Source organism: Erpetoichthys calabaricus, chromosome 4 (genome assembly GCF_900747795.2).
Source record: "Erpetoichthys calabaricus chromosome 4, fErpCal1.3, whole genome shotgun sequence".
Lineage (NCBI taxonomy): Eukaryota > Metazoa > Chordata > Cladistia > Polypteriformes > Polypteridae > Erpetoichthys > Erpetoichthys calabaricus.
The window spans coordinates 137,886,814-137,901,135 of record NC_041397.2 but is presented as its reverse complement, the minus strand read 5'-3'; the positions used below and the strand labels follow the sequence as shown (position 1 = coordinate 137,901,135).

Genomic DNA, 14,322 nt, shown 5'->3' with positions numbered 1-14,322 from the left:
ACGTCTGTGTGTGGTGGTTCTTGAAGCACTGACTCCAGCTGCAGTCCACTCTTTGTGAATCTCCCCCATATTTTTGAATGGGTTTTGTTTCACAATCCTTTCCAGGGTGCAGTTATCCCTATTGCTTGTACACTTTTTTCTACCACATCTTGTCCTTCCCTTCATCTCTCTATTAATGTGCTTGGACACAGAGCTCTGTGAACAGCCAGCCTCTTTAGCAATGACCTTTTGTGTCTTGCCCTCCTTGTGCAAGGTGTCAATGGTCGTCTTTTGGACAACTGTCAAGTCAGCAATCTTCCACATGATTGTGTAGCCTACAGAACTAGACTGAGAGACCATTTAAAGGCTTTTGCAGGTGTTTTGAGTTAATTAGCTGATTAGAGTGTGGCACCAGGTGTCTTCAATATTGAACCTTTTCACAATATTTTAATTTTCTGAGATACTGAATTTGGGACTTTCATTAGTTGTCAGTTATAATCATCAAAATTAAAAGAAATAAACAATTGATTAAACATCAGTCTGTGTGTAATGAATGAATCTAATATACAAGTTTCACTTTTTGAATGGAATTACTGAAATAAATCAACTTTGTCATGATATACTAATTTTATGACCAACACCTGTATTACCTCTGAGATCATGATTAGTATGGCAGGCAACATGTGACCCCAGTAAAATTTTGCCATAAACCAGATAAGGTAAACATGTTAGTGTTCCTTGCCAGGAGTCTACCTAGTAATTGAGGAACGTGATTGGCTGTGGGTATGGACGACAGGGATATGGCCTGTTTTGTTTATTTTTATTAAGGTACCTTGGTTATTGGTTCTTATTTATGTCATATCTGCACTATACAAGTTTTGTTTACAAAGCCTAAAAGACAAACAGAAATGTAATTTTTATTTATATGTTTCAATGTTCAATGCCAATAAATGGCTCTTCGTCTTCATAAGGTGTATGTTTATTATTAAATATTATTAGACTTACTCTATAATAATGGCATACAATGAACAGAAAAGATAAATCATTAATTGCAATTATTTGTATGACAATTAATCATCAACTAAAGTTTTAATGATTGTGACAGCCCTAGCAGTGCTAGACTAAATCTAGTACTGTGTGTGTGAGTTATGATGCAACATTATAGTAGTTAAATCTTTTTCAGTTTAAGCAAACTGAGACTGAAAGTGACATGATTAAAGTGTTTAAAATAATGAAAGAAATTAGTACAGTTGATCCAGGCTTTTGCTTTAAAATGAGAACTTGGGGCACAGTTGGAAATTTGTTCAGGGTAAATTTCACACAAATGTTAGAGGGTTTTTCTGATGTTAGTGTGAACAAAATTGTAGCAGAACTCAATTTTAAAGCAGAATTCTGTAATGTTAGAAAGGTAAATTAAATTTGATGCATTCAAAGATAAAACCTGCTAAAAATATTGACTCTCCATTAGCATCAATGCCTAAAATTAGTTCTGTCTCAGTATACAGTGGATTATTATAAACCTCTTTCAAAAACAACAATAAAAGTTACTAATCATTTTTACTAACTCAAAAGTAATATCTTGTTCTTGTCTTATCACAATCTGAAAAACAGCATGTCCATCAGCTATAGAAAAAAATTGCACTTCATTCTGCTCAGTCATGACTTGGTTCTATCATTTGATTTCTAATTTTTTTCCTTCTTTGTTGTTTTTTTTTTTTTTTTTTACTTCAAAAAGTGCTTGAGGCTGATCATTGATTGGTATTTTGAACTTGAGAACAATGTTTTTCAAAACATTTAAGGCTATGAACTGATAAAAATATATAGTGTAAACAATTTATTGCAAACTTATTGTCACATGTGACACACCCCTGGTCCACTGAAGCTATCAACAACTGTTTGTGATATTTTACCCTGTTTCTAGCTGAGCTCGTTTCACCAAGGGAACCCTCTTTCCCCCTTCTTTTCAATTTGTGCTCAATTCATGAAGGGGGAACCCCCTTCCCTTTAAATGCTGTCTGTGGGTCATCAAGCAATTTAAAAGAAGTAAAACTGGGTCCCAAGGCTACAAAGATTAAGAAACATTGCTCTAAGATAAATGTTTTAATCCAGCGAGACAATGACATTTTTAGCCCACAGTGGTTGAAGGACAAAAAAAATGAAGCATTTGCTACCTTTGATGATATGCCACTTTAGTCAGTGCTGTTGTTTAAAATTTGTGAATGATGATGAAATTGTCTTGAGCAGTGCATTGGCTAATTCGTCATTTCCAAAAGGTTGCCTATAACATGAAGGGTGTTTGGATCGGCAATACTGTCTTTATTATATACCTTTCTTACTGGTTTAGTTGCACAAAATTGACTACGCTAAAATCCGCAGAACCAGACATGCATTTGCTGAGCATGTCTTCTTTGAGATTTACAAGACTTGTCTCCTTTCACTTTCCTTCTGCCGACGGCCTTCATTTGCATATATCGGCACACCCCGTTCCTCTTTAAGATTGCTGTAAGTGCAGTTTTGAAATGGGGGACGTGGTGTGTTAGAATGTCCCACTCACTAGAGCATTATTAATGACAAATATCAACAAATAAAAAGACATGTTTCCGCAAATGTTTGTTGTTTTTTTTTTTTTGCAGCACTCCCAAGTTTCAGTTTCTCAAGTGTGGGAGGATTTTTTTACTCCTAGGTATTGATATATCAAAATGCCTTTCTTAGCAGGTACCTACTGCCCTATATGTACCATCCTAGCAAATTTAAGCTTTCTAGCCTAACAGGAAATAGTGTAGTGAATTAGTCAACAAGTCAAATTTCCTTTTTTAATTTTTTTACTTTTTATTTATTTATTTGTTTATTTTAGAAAGTTAAAATTACAGACTGTAGTACTGGTTTGAATAAAGCTTTGGTTAACAAAGTAAATGACTGGAACAAAAGGATGTTTTTCTCTATATTGTAAAAATAACAATACAATGAAAAATGTCACCCTTATCCTTTAAATGATATATTTTTTTTACTAATCTCTTGCTATTTGTTTCATATTCTCAGTAAGAAAAGAAACGGCAAAAATAAGAATAATTCCCTATGTTAATTGCTTGTTTAATTTTCATTACTATAAAGTAATGCAAATACACACCCTGCCTGTTTGATTTTCATCAGTGATATGTTAAGAAACAGTGCTAGATTAAATTTCTGTTGGCTGTCTATAGTAAGACAAGCTCTACCAAGAAGAAGGTAATAAGAAATTATTTGTGCTTCTCTCTTACTGGCCATGCAATAACTTTCCAAAGCCTCTGCCTATTCCTGATTTCCTTCTGTTATAGTTTTCCTGAATTCTGCTGCCAAAATAGAGGTGTAAAGTTAAAACTGGAAAAATAGTTTATTAAGTTGGTTAGTTACATTAAGACTTACTACTTACATTAAGAAAATATCTAGTAAAATTTCCTTTCAGTTTTTTTACCGCTTAAGACCTACAGTGGAACCTTGGTTCACGATCATAATTCGTTCCAAAACTCTGGTCGTAAACCGATTTGGTCGTGAACCGAAGCAATTTCCCCCATAGGATTGTATGTAAATACAATTAATCCGTTCCAGACCATACGAACTGTATGTAAATATTTTTTTTTTTTAAGTTTTTAAGCACAAATATAGTTAATTAAACCATAGAATGCACAGCGTAATAGTAAACTAAATGTAAAAACATTGAATAACACTGAGAAAACCTTGAACAACAGAGAAAACTAACACTGCAATAGTTCACGCTATAGCGCTACCAGCCCCTGGCTAAAAACACTTTTTTTTTATGAGTTTTAAGTACAGGGAAAAAAATGAACATTTGAAAAAATCCGTAATTTAATAAACCACCAAGAAAAGTAACATTGCAACAATGCACGCTACGAACCGATCGCTGTAAACAGAAGTGAAAACAAAATCAAGCCCAGTGCATTCTTTAACTGCCTTCTCTACCTTATGAGTCCAGCCCTCTCTTTCGCGCGCACTGCCTGTGTATGTGCGCGGCTCTCTCTCACGCTGCCTGTGTGTGTGCATCTGTCTCTTTCTCTCACGCCGCCTCTGTGTGTGTGTGTGTGTGTGTGTGTGTGTGTGTGTGTGTGTATATGTCTGTCTCGCGCTGCCTCTGTGTGTGTGTGTGTGTGTGTGTGTGTGTGTGTGTCGCGCGCTCTCTCGCTCTCTCTCTTGCTCGCTGCACAGGAAATGCACAGGGAGAGACTGAACATGTACAAACCGAAAGGGAAACTGGCTTGTTCGTATACCGAGTGTGTGGTCGTGAACCGAGGCAAAAGTTTGGCAAACTTTTTGGTCATAAATCGATTTGTACGTGTACCGAGACGTTCGTGAACCGAGGTTCCACTGTATATGTATTTTTTTTTTTTTTTACTTATGAATTTTTCTATTTTTTCTAGTCTTAACAAATACAGCCCTGACTGAGCATCATGAGCAAAAGAAGGATATTTCCCTTGCATTTCTTATCTGTGTAACTGATGATGCTTTATTTGTTTGTTTGATTGTTTATTTTAAAGGCTGCCCTAGTATAAATTGTGACATATTTCCAAGAAGAGATGTTACATTCACTTACTGGCATAAAGGGACATTAATACATGTAATAGGGGTTTGTATCTTCACTTGAAAAATAAATTTATGCATACCTGCCAATTATGACTTTTTCTCTTCAGCTATGAAAACAGTCATAAAGTAAATAAATATCTATTATATGAACATTTTTGTATGTTTTGCTTATTAATTTTCCCTTTTCTTCTTTCACTGAAAATGCTTCAAAATTAGATTATTCTATAAAATACTTTCTCTACCTCTTAGACTTTTTGAAATGTTAAATATGTACTGTCTCTCTATCTATATACACACACATATAAAAATGGTGATAACTTGCAAGTTGTTTTTCAGTCTTGATCAGACAATAGCGTTTATTGGTGTTCTTTGTATGGTATATGTAATAGCTTGTGTATTCTTCCTGAGGACTTTCTCAGAATGTTCATTTTCTCCTGTGTCAAAATTATATTCGTTTAACATTAATTGCAGGCTCTAAATTGGTCTGGTATTAGTGAGTGTGTGTTGATGTACAGTGATGAACTGTGTTGTTGCAGCCTTTGCTTGATTAATACAATATGTTGCACTGACTTGGTGCAATATATAATGAAAGAGAAGGTTTAGGCAACAGAAGTAATATAATTGTGTCACCTTGTAAATAAAAGAGACTATGTGTTTATCAATTGGAGTATAAAATTAATTACTCTGTGTTTTTAATTTCTGCTTTACATTTCTTTACATGTATTTATGCTTTACTATATATGAAGCATATACATCCTTGTGAACAATGAAAATATTAGGTTTTTAAGTATATCCAGAAGAAATAGGATCTTTCTGCTATTAATAAAGTAAAATAGTTAATCGTTTTGAATAAATCTTTATTAACTTTGCTGTTAATGGAGCAATATTTACCCATTGTTATTTGAGAAAGATTTTATCAGGCTGTTATGTCTTGACCACTGATTTTCAAAAGGATTGTGATTTAGTCTCTGACTAAGCTGATCAAGGATACTGTATTTTCATTTTAAGCCCCTGCAATGTTCCTCTGTTCAGAACATTGTTGTGTTGTAACACAAACATCCTTCTAGTAAAGATGATGCAACCTTGTTGTGTGTAGCATCATGTTTGCAGTACACATGCTGTTTAGCATTCACAGAAGCAATTTTTAGTTTAGTACAAATGTAGTTTCAAGATAACTTTTTGCAGACAGTTTGCAGGTAAGAGTTTTGTCTACATTCTATTTTTTTTTTTGCCAGGGCTGCTGCTTTGTCTCTCTTACATAAGTTGTTCTTTTTTAATGACTTGAAAATGTTTATCCATAAATTTCATTTTCAGTCGCAGCCAATAAGAGTCTCTTATTCAGATTTAGCATCTCAGAAAAATCCCTTTATAGTCCAATAATTAACTTTAAAGGAGCAGCAAGTCCCACAGGTGCTGTGGTAAAATATAGTGAAAACCTATCTTTACATACAACTAAATCACCTTCAAAATAATGATAGAATTTGAAAAACATTAAGTATAAAGAACGGGCTCTTGAATATATTGTAGGGTTTTCTCTATCACAGGGAATGATAATTTAAAATTAAAATTAAACAAATGTCCAGTATGTTGTTGTACTATTTGGGCTTATATTATTAAATTTCTTTCTCTAGTCTGTACTACATTTTCATGGTTTTAATTAGCATGAGCAAATCTAAAAACAGCAGAATTTGAAAAATTTACACAAGTATACTTTACCAAAACATAATGTACCATCATTTCTAAAATTTAATAAGCCAGATTGAGTCCTTTGTCAAAGATACCAACTTTCCATTTTTTAAGGAAGTGATTTTACTATCACCTTAGTGTTTAACACTGTTCTTGTATTACATACAAAGCCCAACATTAAGTCAGATGTACCTGAATTTAGGTTTTACAATTTATTTTTTTGACTTACAGGCGCAAGCACAGGACATTGTTCCCACTATTGGATTCAGCATAGAGAAGTTTAAGACATCCAGGTAATTCCAGAGCAAAGCAAATCCAACATAGAAAATAACCTAAGTTAGTATGACATGTTTTAGTGAAAAAAACCCTGAATGTTTCAGAGTAAGCAGTGTAATTTGATTTTCAAAAAAGATAAAGAATTTCTTCAAAAAGTTCAGTTCTGACCAACTATAGTGCCCTGCCATGCTATTCTCCTTCTTTACAGATGTTACTCTTGAGTTTCTACATATTTTATTGTGAACTTTGCTGATAACACAGCTATAATGGGCCTGATCTCTAACAACAATGAGCAGCTTACCTGATTGAAGTGGAGAGTCTGTCACACTGATGTCTGGACAACTGTCTTCTCGTTATTTTAAGCAAGACAAATGAGTTGATTTTAAACTTTGAGACAAAGCAGCAGAGACGCAACCACCTGCATCAGAATTAATGGGACTCAGGTGTAGAGGGCGGAAAGTTTTAGATACCTCGGTGTCCGCATCACAGAGGACCTGACCTGGTTTAAGCACATCAACATTTTGGTGAAGAAAAAACAACGTTTTTACCATGTCGGATGCCTGAGAAATTTTAGGCTGCCGTCCCGGTTATTGAAGAACTTCTACTTATCCACCATCGAAAGTATCTTAACAGGAACTATTACCCCCTGGTTTGGAAACAGCATGCAACATAACCGCAAGGCTCTGCAGAGAGTGGTGAGCTCGGCTGAATGCATCACTGGGGGTGCACTCTCCAGCTTCCAAGACGTGTTATCAAAGCAATGTTGGAACACGGCAAAGAAAATTATCAGAGATACCAGCTATCCCAACAACGGTCTCTTGTCTGTGCTGCGATCTGAAAAATGCTACTGCTGCCTGAACACCAGTTATAAGAGACAGAGGAGGAGCTTCTTTCCACAGTCCATCCACTTCCTAAACTACATGATGCTCTGTTGTTAATTCTCTTATACAGTGGAACCTCGGGTCACGACCGTAATTTGTTACAAAACTCTAGTCACAACCCAATTTGGTCGTGACCCGAAGTAATTTCCCCCATAGGATTGTATGAAAATACAATTGATCCGTTCCGGACTGTACATACTCGCTCTCTCTCTCTCGCTCGCTCACTAGTGCTTTCTCTCGCTGCACAGGGAGAGACTGAACACGTGCGGAAATCATCGGCGCGTATGAACCGAAAGGGAAACTGGCTTGTTCGTCACCTGAGTGTGTTGTCATGAACAGATGCAAAAGTTTGGCAAACTTTTTGGTCATAACCCGATTTGTACGTGGTCTGAGAGGTTCGTGACCCGAGGTTCCACTGTATTAAGCTATTTATTTATAATTTACTTTTTACATATTTTTTTAATTTTCATATAATACCCACTACTGCTGACATTTAACACTGATTTTTCTTGATATTTTTAAAGTTATGTATTATTGTTTTTTGGGCATTTTTATTCTTTATTTAACGCACTGTCTTGGAGTTTAGCAGTTACACATTTCACTACATATTGTACTAAGTATAATTGTATGTGACAAATAAAATGTGACTTGATTTGGTTTGAGTAAAACATACTGCCTAAGTTAGTGCCCAAAATTAGACTGTCATTTCATACAGTTTAATTTTTCTATATAGTTCTGTATTAAACAAAATCTCTTATTTTTTTTCCTTAGCCTGTCTTTCACAGTATTTGATATGTCTGGTCAAGGAAGATACCGGAATCTGTGGGAGCATTACTACAAGTAAGTTATATTTACAAAGCAAATGGCAGTGTGGACAAGTTAATGATTACAAGGATGCACAATTTGAGACCACTGTATATAATATTTATTCTTTGGTAACATGTATGTTGTTTGTGTGTAGGCTTGTTTTTGTTTAGTTTTCTGTCTTATCCTAAGTATTTTTGGATTTATGCTCAAAGGACTGTTTCATTATATATTATTATAACTCTTTTATTAATCATTCTACGTTTTTTGTAAATTGTATGCATACAATTCAGCCAAATACTTTTAGTAGTTTTTAATGCACATATGCAAACAAAACTCAAACTTTTTCTCACTGCAAGTCTGTAAAACTTTTTCACAATGAAGTTGCTTTCTTATAAACCTGAACAAATTCTAAACAACATCAGTGACCTTCTCCATCACTATATGCCTGCCCGCCCACTAAGGTCCTCGGATTCTGGCAATCTTGTTGTACCCGACACTAATCTACACTCCATGGGTGACAGGGCCTTCAGCTGTATAGCGCCCAGACTCTAGAATGACCTACCGAAATTAATCAGGACAGCTGACTCCATGAATTCTTTTAAAAATCAACTCGAAACTCATCTGTTCAGGAAGGCTTTTAGCTCTACTTGACTTTATTACCCTTCTCTCAGTTTACTTCTCTGTCAAGATGCTCATGTATCCTGTATGTGTGTGTGCTAGACCATCAATTATGTTGTCTGTTTTTTTTTTCTCTGAATTCACTGTCATAATCTTCTTTATTTATTTATCTGGTTTGTACAATGCTATGTACTGTTGCTGTTCTTTCTTATATTCTGTAAATGCCTTGAGCATTGGAAAGGCACTATATAAATGTATTATTATTATTATTAATTATACACCAATCAGCAAGGGACTTGTAAGTAACCCCACACTCACCTTGATCCTCTCCCATGGGGCAACTCCATGTTATAGTTTTCAACATTTTGCATGTGTTCTGGTTCCTTTCTTGCCAGGCAGGTAACATTCAGTGTACCAAGAGTCAGTTTCCACTGCCTGGCTCTGTAGTGCATGCCCCAGTCGCATTACACTTGACAGTTACCTTTCACCTTATAGGTGAAGCAGCTGCATGGCAGCTCAACAAAGTGTTTTCAGGGTGATCCACATCAGGTTATATGGGTCAATCCATTATCACGTTTGCTGTCAAACCCCACTCCAAGTCGTAGCTCCATGACAGAGTGTAATTTTCCTTGTTCCAATCCAGGTTATTTCAATTACATTCCTAAACTGGTGAAAACATATAAGAGGAACTGTATACACATTTAGATATGTTATATTTTTTTTGTCTTGTTTCTAATATTTTTGATCTTTTTGGCAAAAATTCTTTTGAATTACTTTTATGAAAACTTTTTAAATTACTCCTTAAATTCTTGCTACCCCATTTCTTCATTTGATTCATTCAGAGACAATAGTGATAAAGTGTCTTTTCATACAATGATAATGCAGTCACATGTGTTAAAGTGAATTGCATTTAACACATTATTATACGAGTCCCATCAAGGGTTGTTTTCTCCCTCAAGACTAAATAAACCAGAATGGTCTTTAGCCCCCTGTGATACTACTTTGTAATTAAAAAAAAAAAAAATAGCAAAATATGTTATTAGTGTAATGTGGAAAAATTCTACAAGGTTTACAGATATGTACAGAAAGTAGGAAAATACTTTGACTATATTCAAAAAAGAGAAAGTCTAATTCATCAGTTCTAAGATTACTGAGGTTACTCATTAGTTTTTCAGGTCATGTGATGGCAAAATACAGGGTGAGCCAAAATGAAGTACCACATTTCTCAAGGTCATTGCGCGAGGTAGAGGCAGCCGAGTGGGTTGGAATGGGGGTCCTTTGATAGGCAATCCCTTGTAGTTTTCAGTCGGCAACATGCCTTGGTCTGGTGCACACTGTGCTTTCGCTGTTGAAGCGTTCTTCAAAAACAACGAATCCATCATCACTATGCAATGCACCTTCCAAACACACTTCAACATTCGTACTAACAGTGACGTCCCAAATCAGAAAACAGTTCTTCAGTGGGTGGCTAAATTTAGACAGATGGGTACAACATTGAACAGAAAATCTCCAGGGCGTCCTCGGATTGTACGAATGCCTGAAAACATCCAAGCAGTAAGGGCATCAATTTTGCAGTCTCCTAGGTGTTCAGCATACAAACATGCTTCTGCCTTAGGCATTTCTAACACATCTTTGAAAAGGATGCATGAGGACTTTAATTTCCATCCATACAAAATGATGGTAGTGCAGGAGCCATATAGAGTTGTGTGTGAACATTCTACAAACTTCAACAAGGCACATTTCCATTTGAATGGTTGCATAAATAAGCAAAACTTTCACTATTGGGCTGAAACTAACCCTTGTGAACTTCATCAGAGACCCCAGCACAGTGAGCGTGTTACAGTTTGGTGTGCCATGGCAGAATTTGACAGTGTAGGCCCTTACTTTTTTTTAGGAAAGGGGAGCAATGATCACCGTCATTTCAGAATGTTACATTGAAATGCTAGAGAGCTCTCTGTGTCCCAACTGGAAGAAGTGGATGTGATGGATGCCTGATTTTAACAAAATGGAGGAATGGCTCATACAGCACGGAAATCCATGCAAGTTTTGCAGGAGATGTTTCTGAGAAAGCTGATATCCCTGCACAGCGATGTCGGGTGGCCTTCATGTTCGTCTGATCTCACTCCATGCAATTTCTTCTTGTAACAGGTATACACACACTGACCTCAAAACCTTGAAGCCCTCAAGGATGCTATTCACCACGAAATCGCCAGTATTCCCCTTGAAATGGCTGCACGAGTCATGAAAGCATTCAGAAATCTCGAAGAGTGTATCGCTAATGATGGCCGCCACCTTGAAGACGTAATTTTTAAAACTCATTGAAAAAAATCTATTTTGTATACCCGTTCTTATGTCATAATGAAATTTATTTTATCTTTTAGCGTTTTTGTATAATAAACGTTTGAAATATGGTGCTTCTTTTTGGCTCACCCTGTACTTCCCTGTGCCAAAATATTTTTAGTTCACATGCCTTAACAGTTCTAAACAGAGCACTATATTAAGAAAGATAAGACTTTTGGAATACCAGAAAAGCTGAAAATAACTTTAGTCTTATAGTCTTAACAACAATCACTACCTTCATTCACCTTTGTATATTAGAGAAAATTTAATGAACCATAAGTCCTGTGGCAGGTGTTTGTTGCAGTATAGCAAAATCTACCAGAACACCAGTTCATGATAGAAATATTCCAGTATCATGTTGGGAGGGAAGAAACTAAGAGAATAACTAAGAACAAAGTTGTCAAGAGATATTAATCTGCAAACTACTCCATCACTCCAAGTCATCTTCATCTACAAACTACTGAGATATAACCCTTGGGTCATAAAACTGTCTATTCAGCAAATTTTGGTTTCAAATTTGTATTTCAGTACTTACAAAGGGACTCTCATATTGTCCTGCAAAGCCCATTGACAACATCAGACTCTGCAGTGATATGGAAGAATTCTTCAGAAAACTCAGACTAAAAGAATTTTTCCACAAGAAAAAAAATGGTAACACACAGGAACCAACATCAAGCAGTTACAACAACCCCACCAATAAATCCACATGGACACCAGAATCTGGCAGAAACTTCACCCTGGATAATTATATAGACTGCTTCCGACAGAGAGTGAAAACAGAGATCTTAAACAGGCAGCAAAATCGGATAACATTACTGGGGATGAGCGGAGAGCCATACATTTACTAGGGGAAAATACAGAAATCATTATTAAACCAGCAGACAAAGGGGGTGCTTTAGTTATCATGAACAATTCAGATTATATACAGTAGGCACAAAGACAATTGTCCAATACTATGCATTATTACAAACTACAAGAAGACTCCACAGATCTCTACAAATAGGAACTAAAAAAGATAGTAAGTAGCTTTCCTCTTGACATCAGGGATCATGTAAATAGTTTAATTCCTGAGAACCCCAAAATGGGTTACTTCTACACGCTTCCTAAAATCCACAAAGAAGGGAACCCAGGAAGTCATATAATCTCTGGAATTGGCTCCCTTACAGAAAATGTTTCAAGTTGGTGGAGCACATCCTTAAACCCCTTGCCCACAATACAACCAGCTACAGTACATCCAGGACATCACTGACCTCTTAAAAAAAACTGTCTGCTATAGGCACCTTACCTGAGGGAACCTTACTGGCCACAATGGATGTTGAGGCACTTTACACAAACATCCCCCATGATGATGGCATATTGACATATGAAACGTACCTCGGACAACATGATTTACCCACAAAGTCAGTAATAGAAATGATAAAATTCACTCTGACACATTATTTTCTTTTGGAGGAAGATTTTATGTCCATGTGCATCTTAAAACCAATGTTGTATCTCCATTACATAGATGACATCTTCATAATCTGGACTGCCAGTGAGAAGGACCTTATCCGTTTTCATAATGAACATAATTATTTTCACCCTGGCATAAAGCTGAAGCTGAAAGACTCAAAAACAGAAGTCAGCTTCCTTGACACCACCATTCTACTGAAAGACAACACCCTTGTAACTTCTGTTTTTCACAAACCAACAGACAGACGGACTTACCTAAGAAGTGACAGCTTCCACCCCAAGCATATAAGGCGCTCCATTATTTTCAGCCAAGCAATACGAATCAATCGTATAAACAACTGCAGGAGCTCAGACAAGATTTCATCAGACAAGGTTATACCCCCAAAACAACAGACACTCAAATAAGAAGAACTACTGCCATACCCAGAGACAACCTTGTGGAATATTAGGTTTAGGTTTCTTTATTTAGTCATGTTTACACAGGAAAACATGAAATATAAAAACAAAGACAACAAGAACCGCATCCCCCTTGTTGTCACCTACAACCCACATCTGGAAGCACTTCGAAAAATTGTAAAAGACCTTCAGCCAATGCTAAACAATGACCAAACACTGAAAAATGTATTTCCTGAACCTCCCCTCCTGGCATACAGACAACCACCAAAACTGCAACTAATTGTCTGAAGCTCCCTAAGTCAGGGGCACCCAAACTACGGCCCGTGGTCCATTTTTAATTGGCCCGCAGCAAATTATAAAAAATATAATGAAATATGACCCACACACGAAACTTGTTCTTAATTGTATCGTACTTCTTAGGTTTAACACAAGGCTGTTTTGATCAAGGCAGCATCTTCACAAACAAGCGCAACCAATGAACAATTTTGCTACGGGTGACCAAAAATGGCAGAACCAAAGAAATGCACAATAGCAAGTGAGTGCAGGAAATTTCAGATACGGTGGGAAAATTAATATTTCTTCCTAGAAGTTAAAGGCAAGTGTGTCTGTTTGATTTGCAATGAAACTATTGCAGTGATAAAAGAGTATAATGTGCATTGACACTATGACACTAAACATTCGACCTACACGTCCTACACTGGTGTCGAGCGAGAACAGAAAGTTAAGCAAATGCCAGCTAGTCTGCTAGCTCAACAACAGTATGCTAACAAAACACAAGAAAATGCCATATTATCGAGTTACGAGGTCACGCAACTCACTGCATGTCATGGGAAACTTTTCTGAGATGGTGACTTCATAAAACAGTGCCTCACTAAAGTCGTAGGAATAATATGCCCGGAGAAAATGAAGGAATTCAACAACGTTCGCTTGGCCAGAAACGCAGTTGAAGATTTGTCAGCTAACTTAAAACATTAAGTGTCAGGTAAAGCTTGTGCTTTGATTTTTACTCGAGCACTTTGTAATACAATAAATGAAAACCCATTAATAGAGAGCTGTGATGCTGTTTTTTCTTTAGGCATATTCAATTATGAAGCATAATTTAACTATATTTGATTGATTTTGCTAGCTTAATACACAGGAGGTGAGGCAATATACCTCACCTCTAGTGGGTGGCCCAGCCCTTCATATATTTCTCTGTATGTGGCCCCCAGTTAAAATGGTTTGGACACCCCTGCCCTAAGTGAACCAACAGAAAATGGCACATCTCCCTGCCTACAGAAAAGATGTAAAACGTGTGCTCACATTCATATCA

The 14,322-nt window shown here is 36.4% G+C and overlaps 1 protein-coding gene across 1 annotated transcript in view; it reads left to right on the top strand.

Annotated features, from left to right (window-relative positions):
- Nucleotides 1-14,322, top strand: part of arl6 (ADP-ribosylation factor-like 6) — a 42,567-nt gene that overhangs the window by 10,335 nt on the left and 17,910 nt on the right. Inside the window, exons 3-4 of the mRNA XM_028799846.2 lie at nt 6,472-6,533; nt 8,169-8,237. Coding sequence (XP_028655679.1) covers nt 6,472-6,533; nt 8,169-8,237 — 131 coding nt within the window. The remainder of the gene's footprint in view (nt 1-6,471; nt 6,534-8,168; nt 8,238-14,322) is intronic.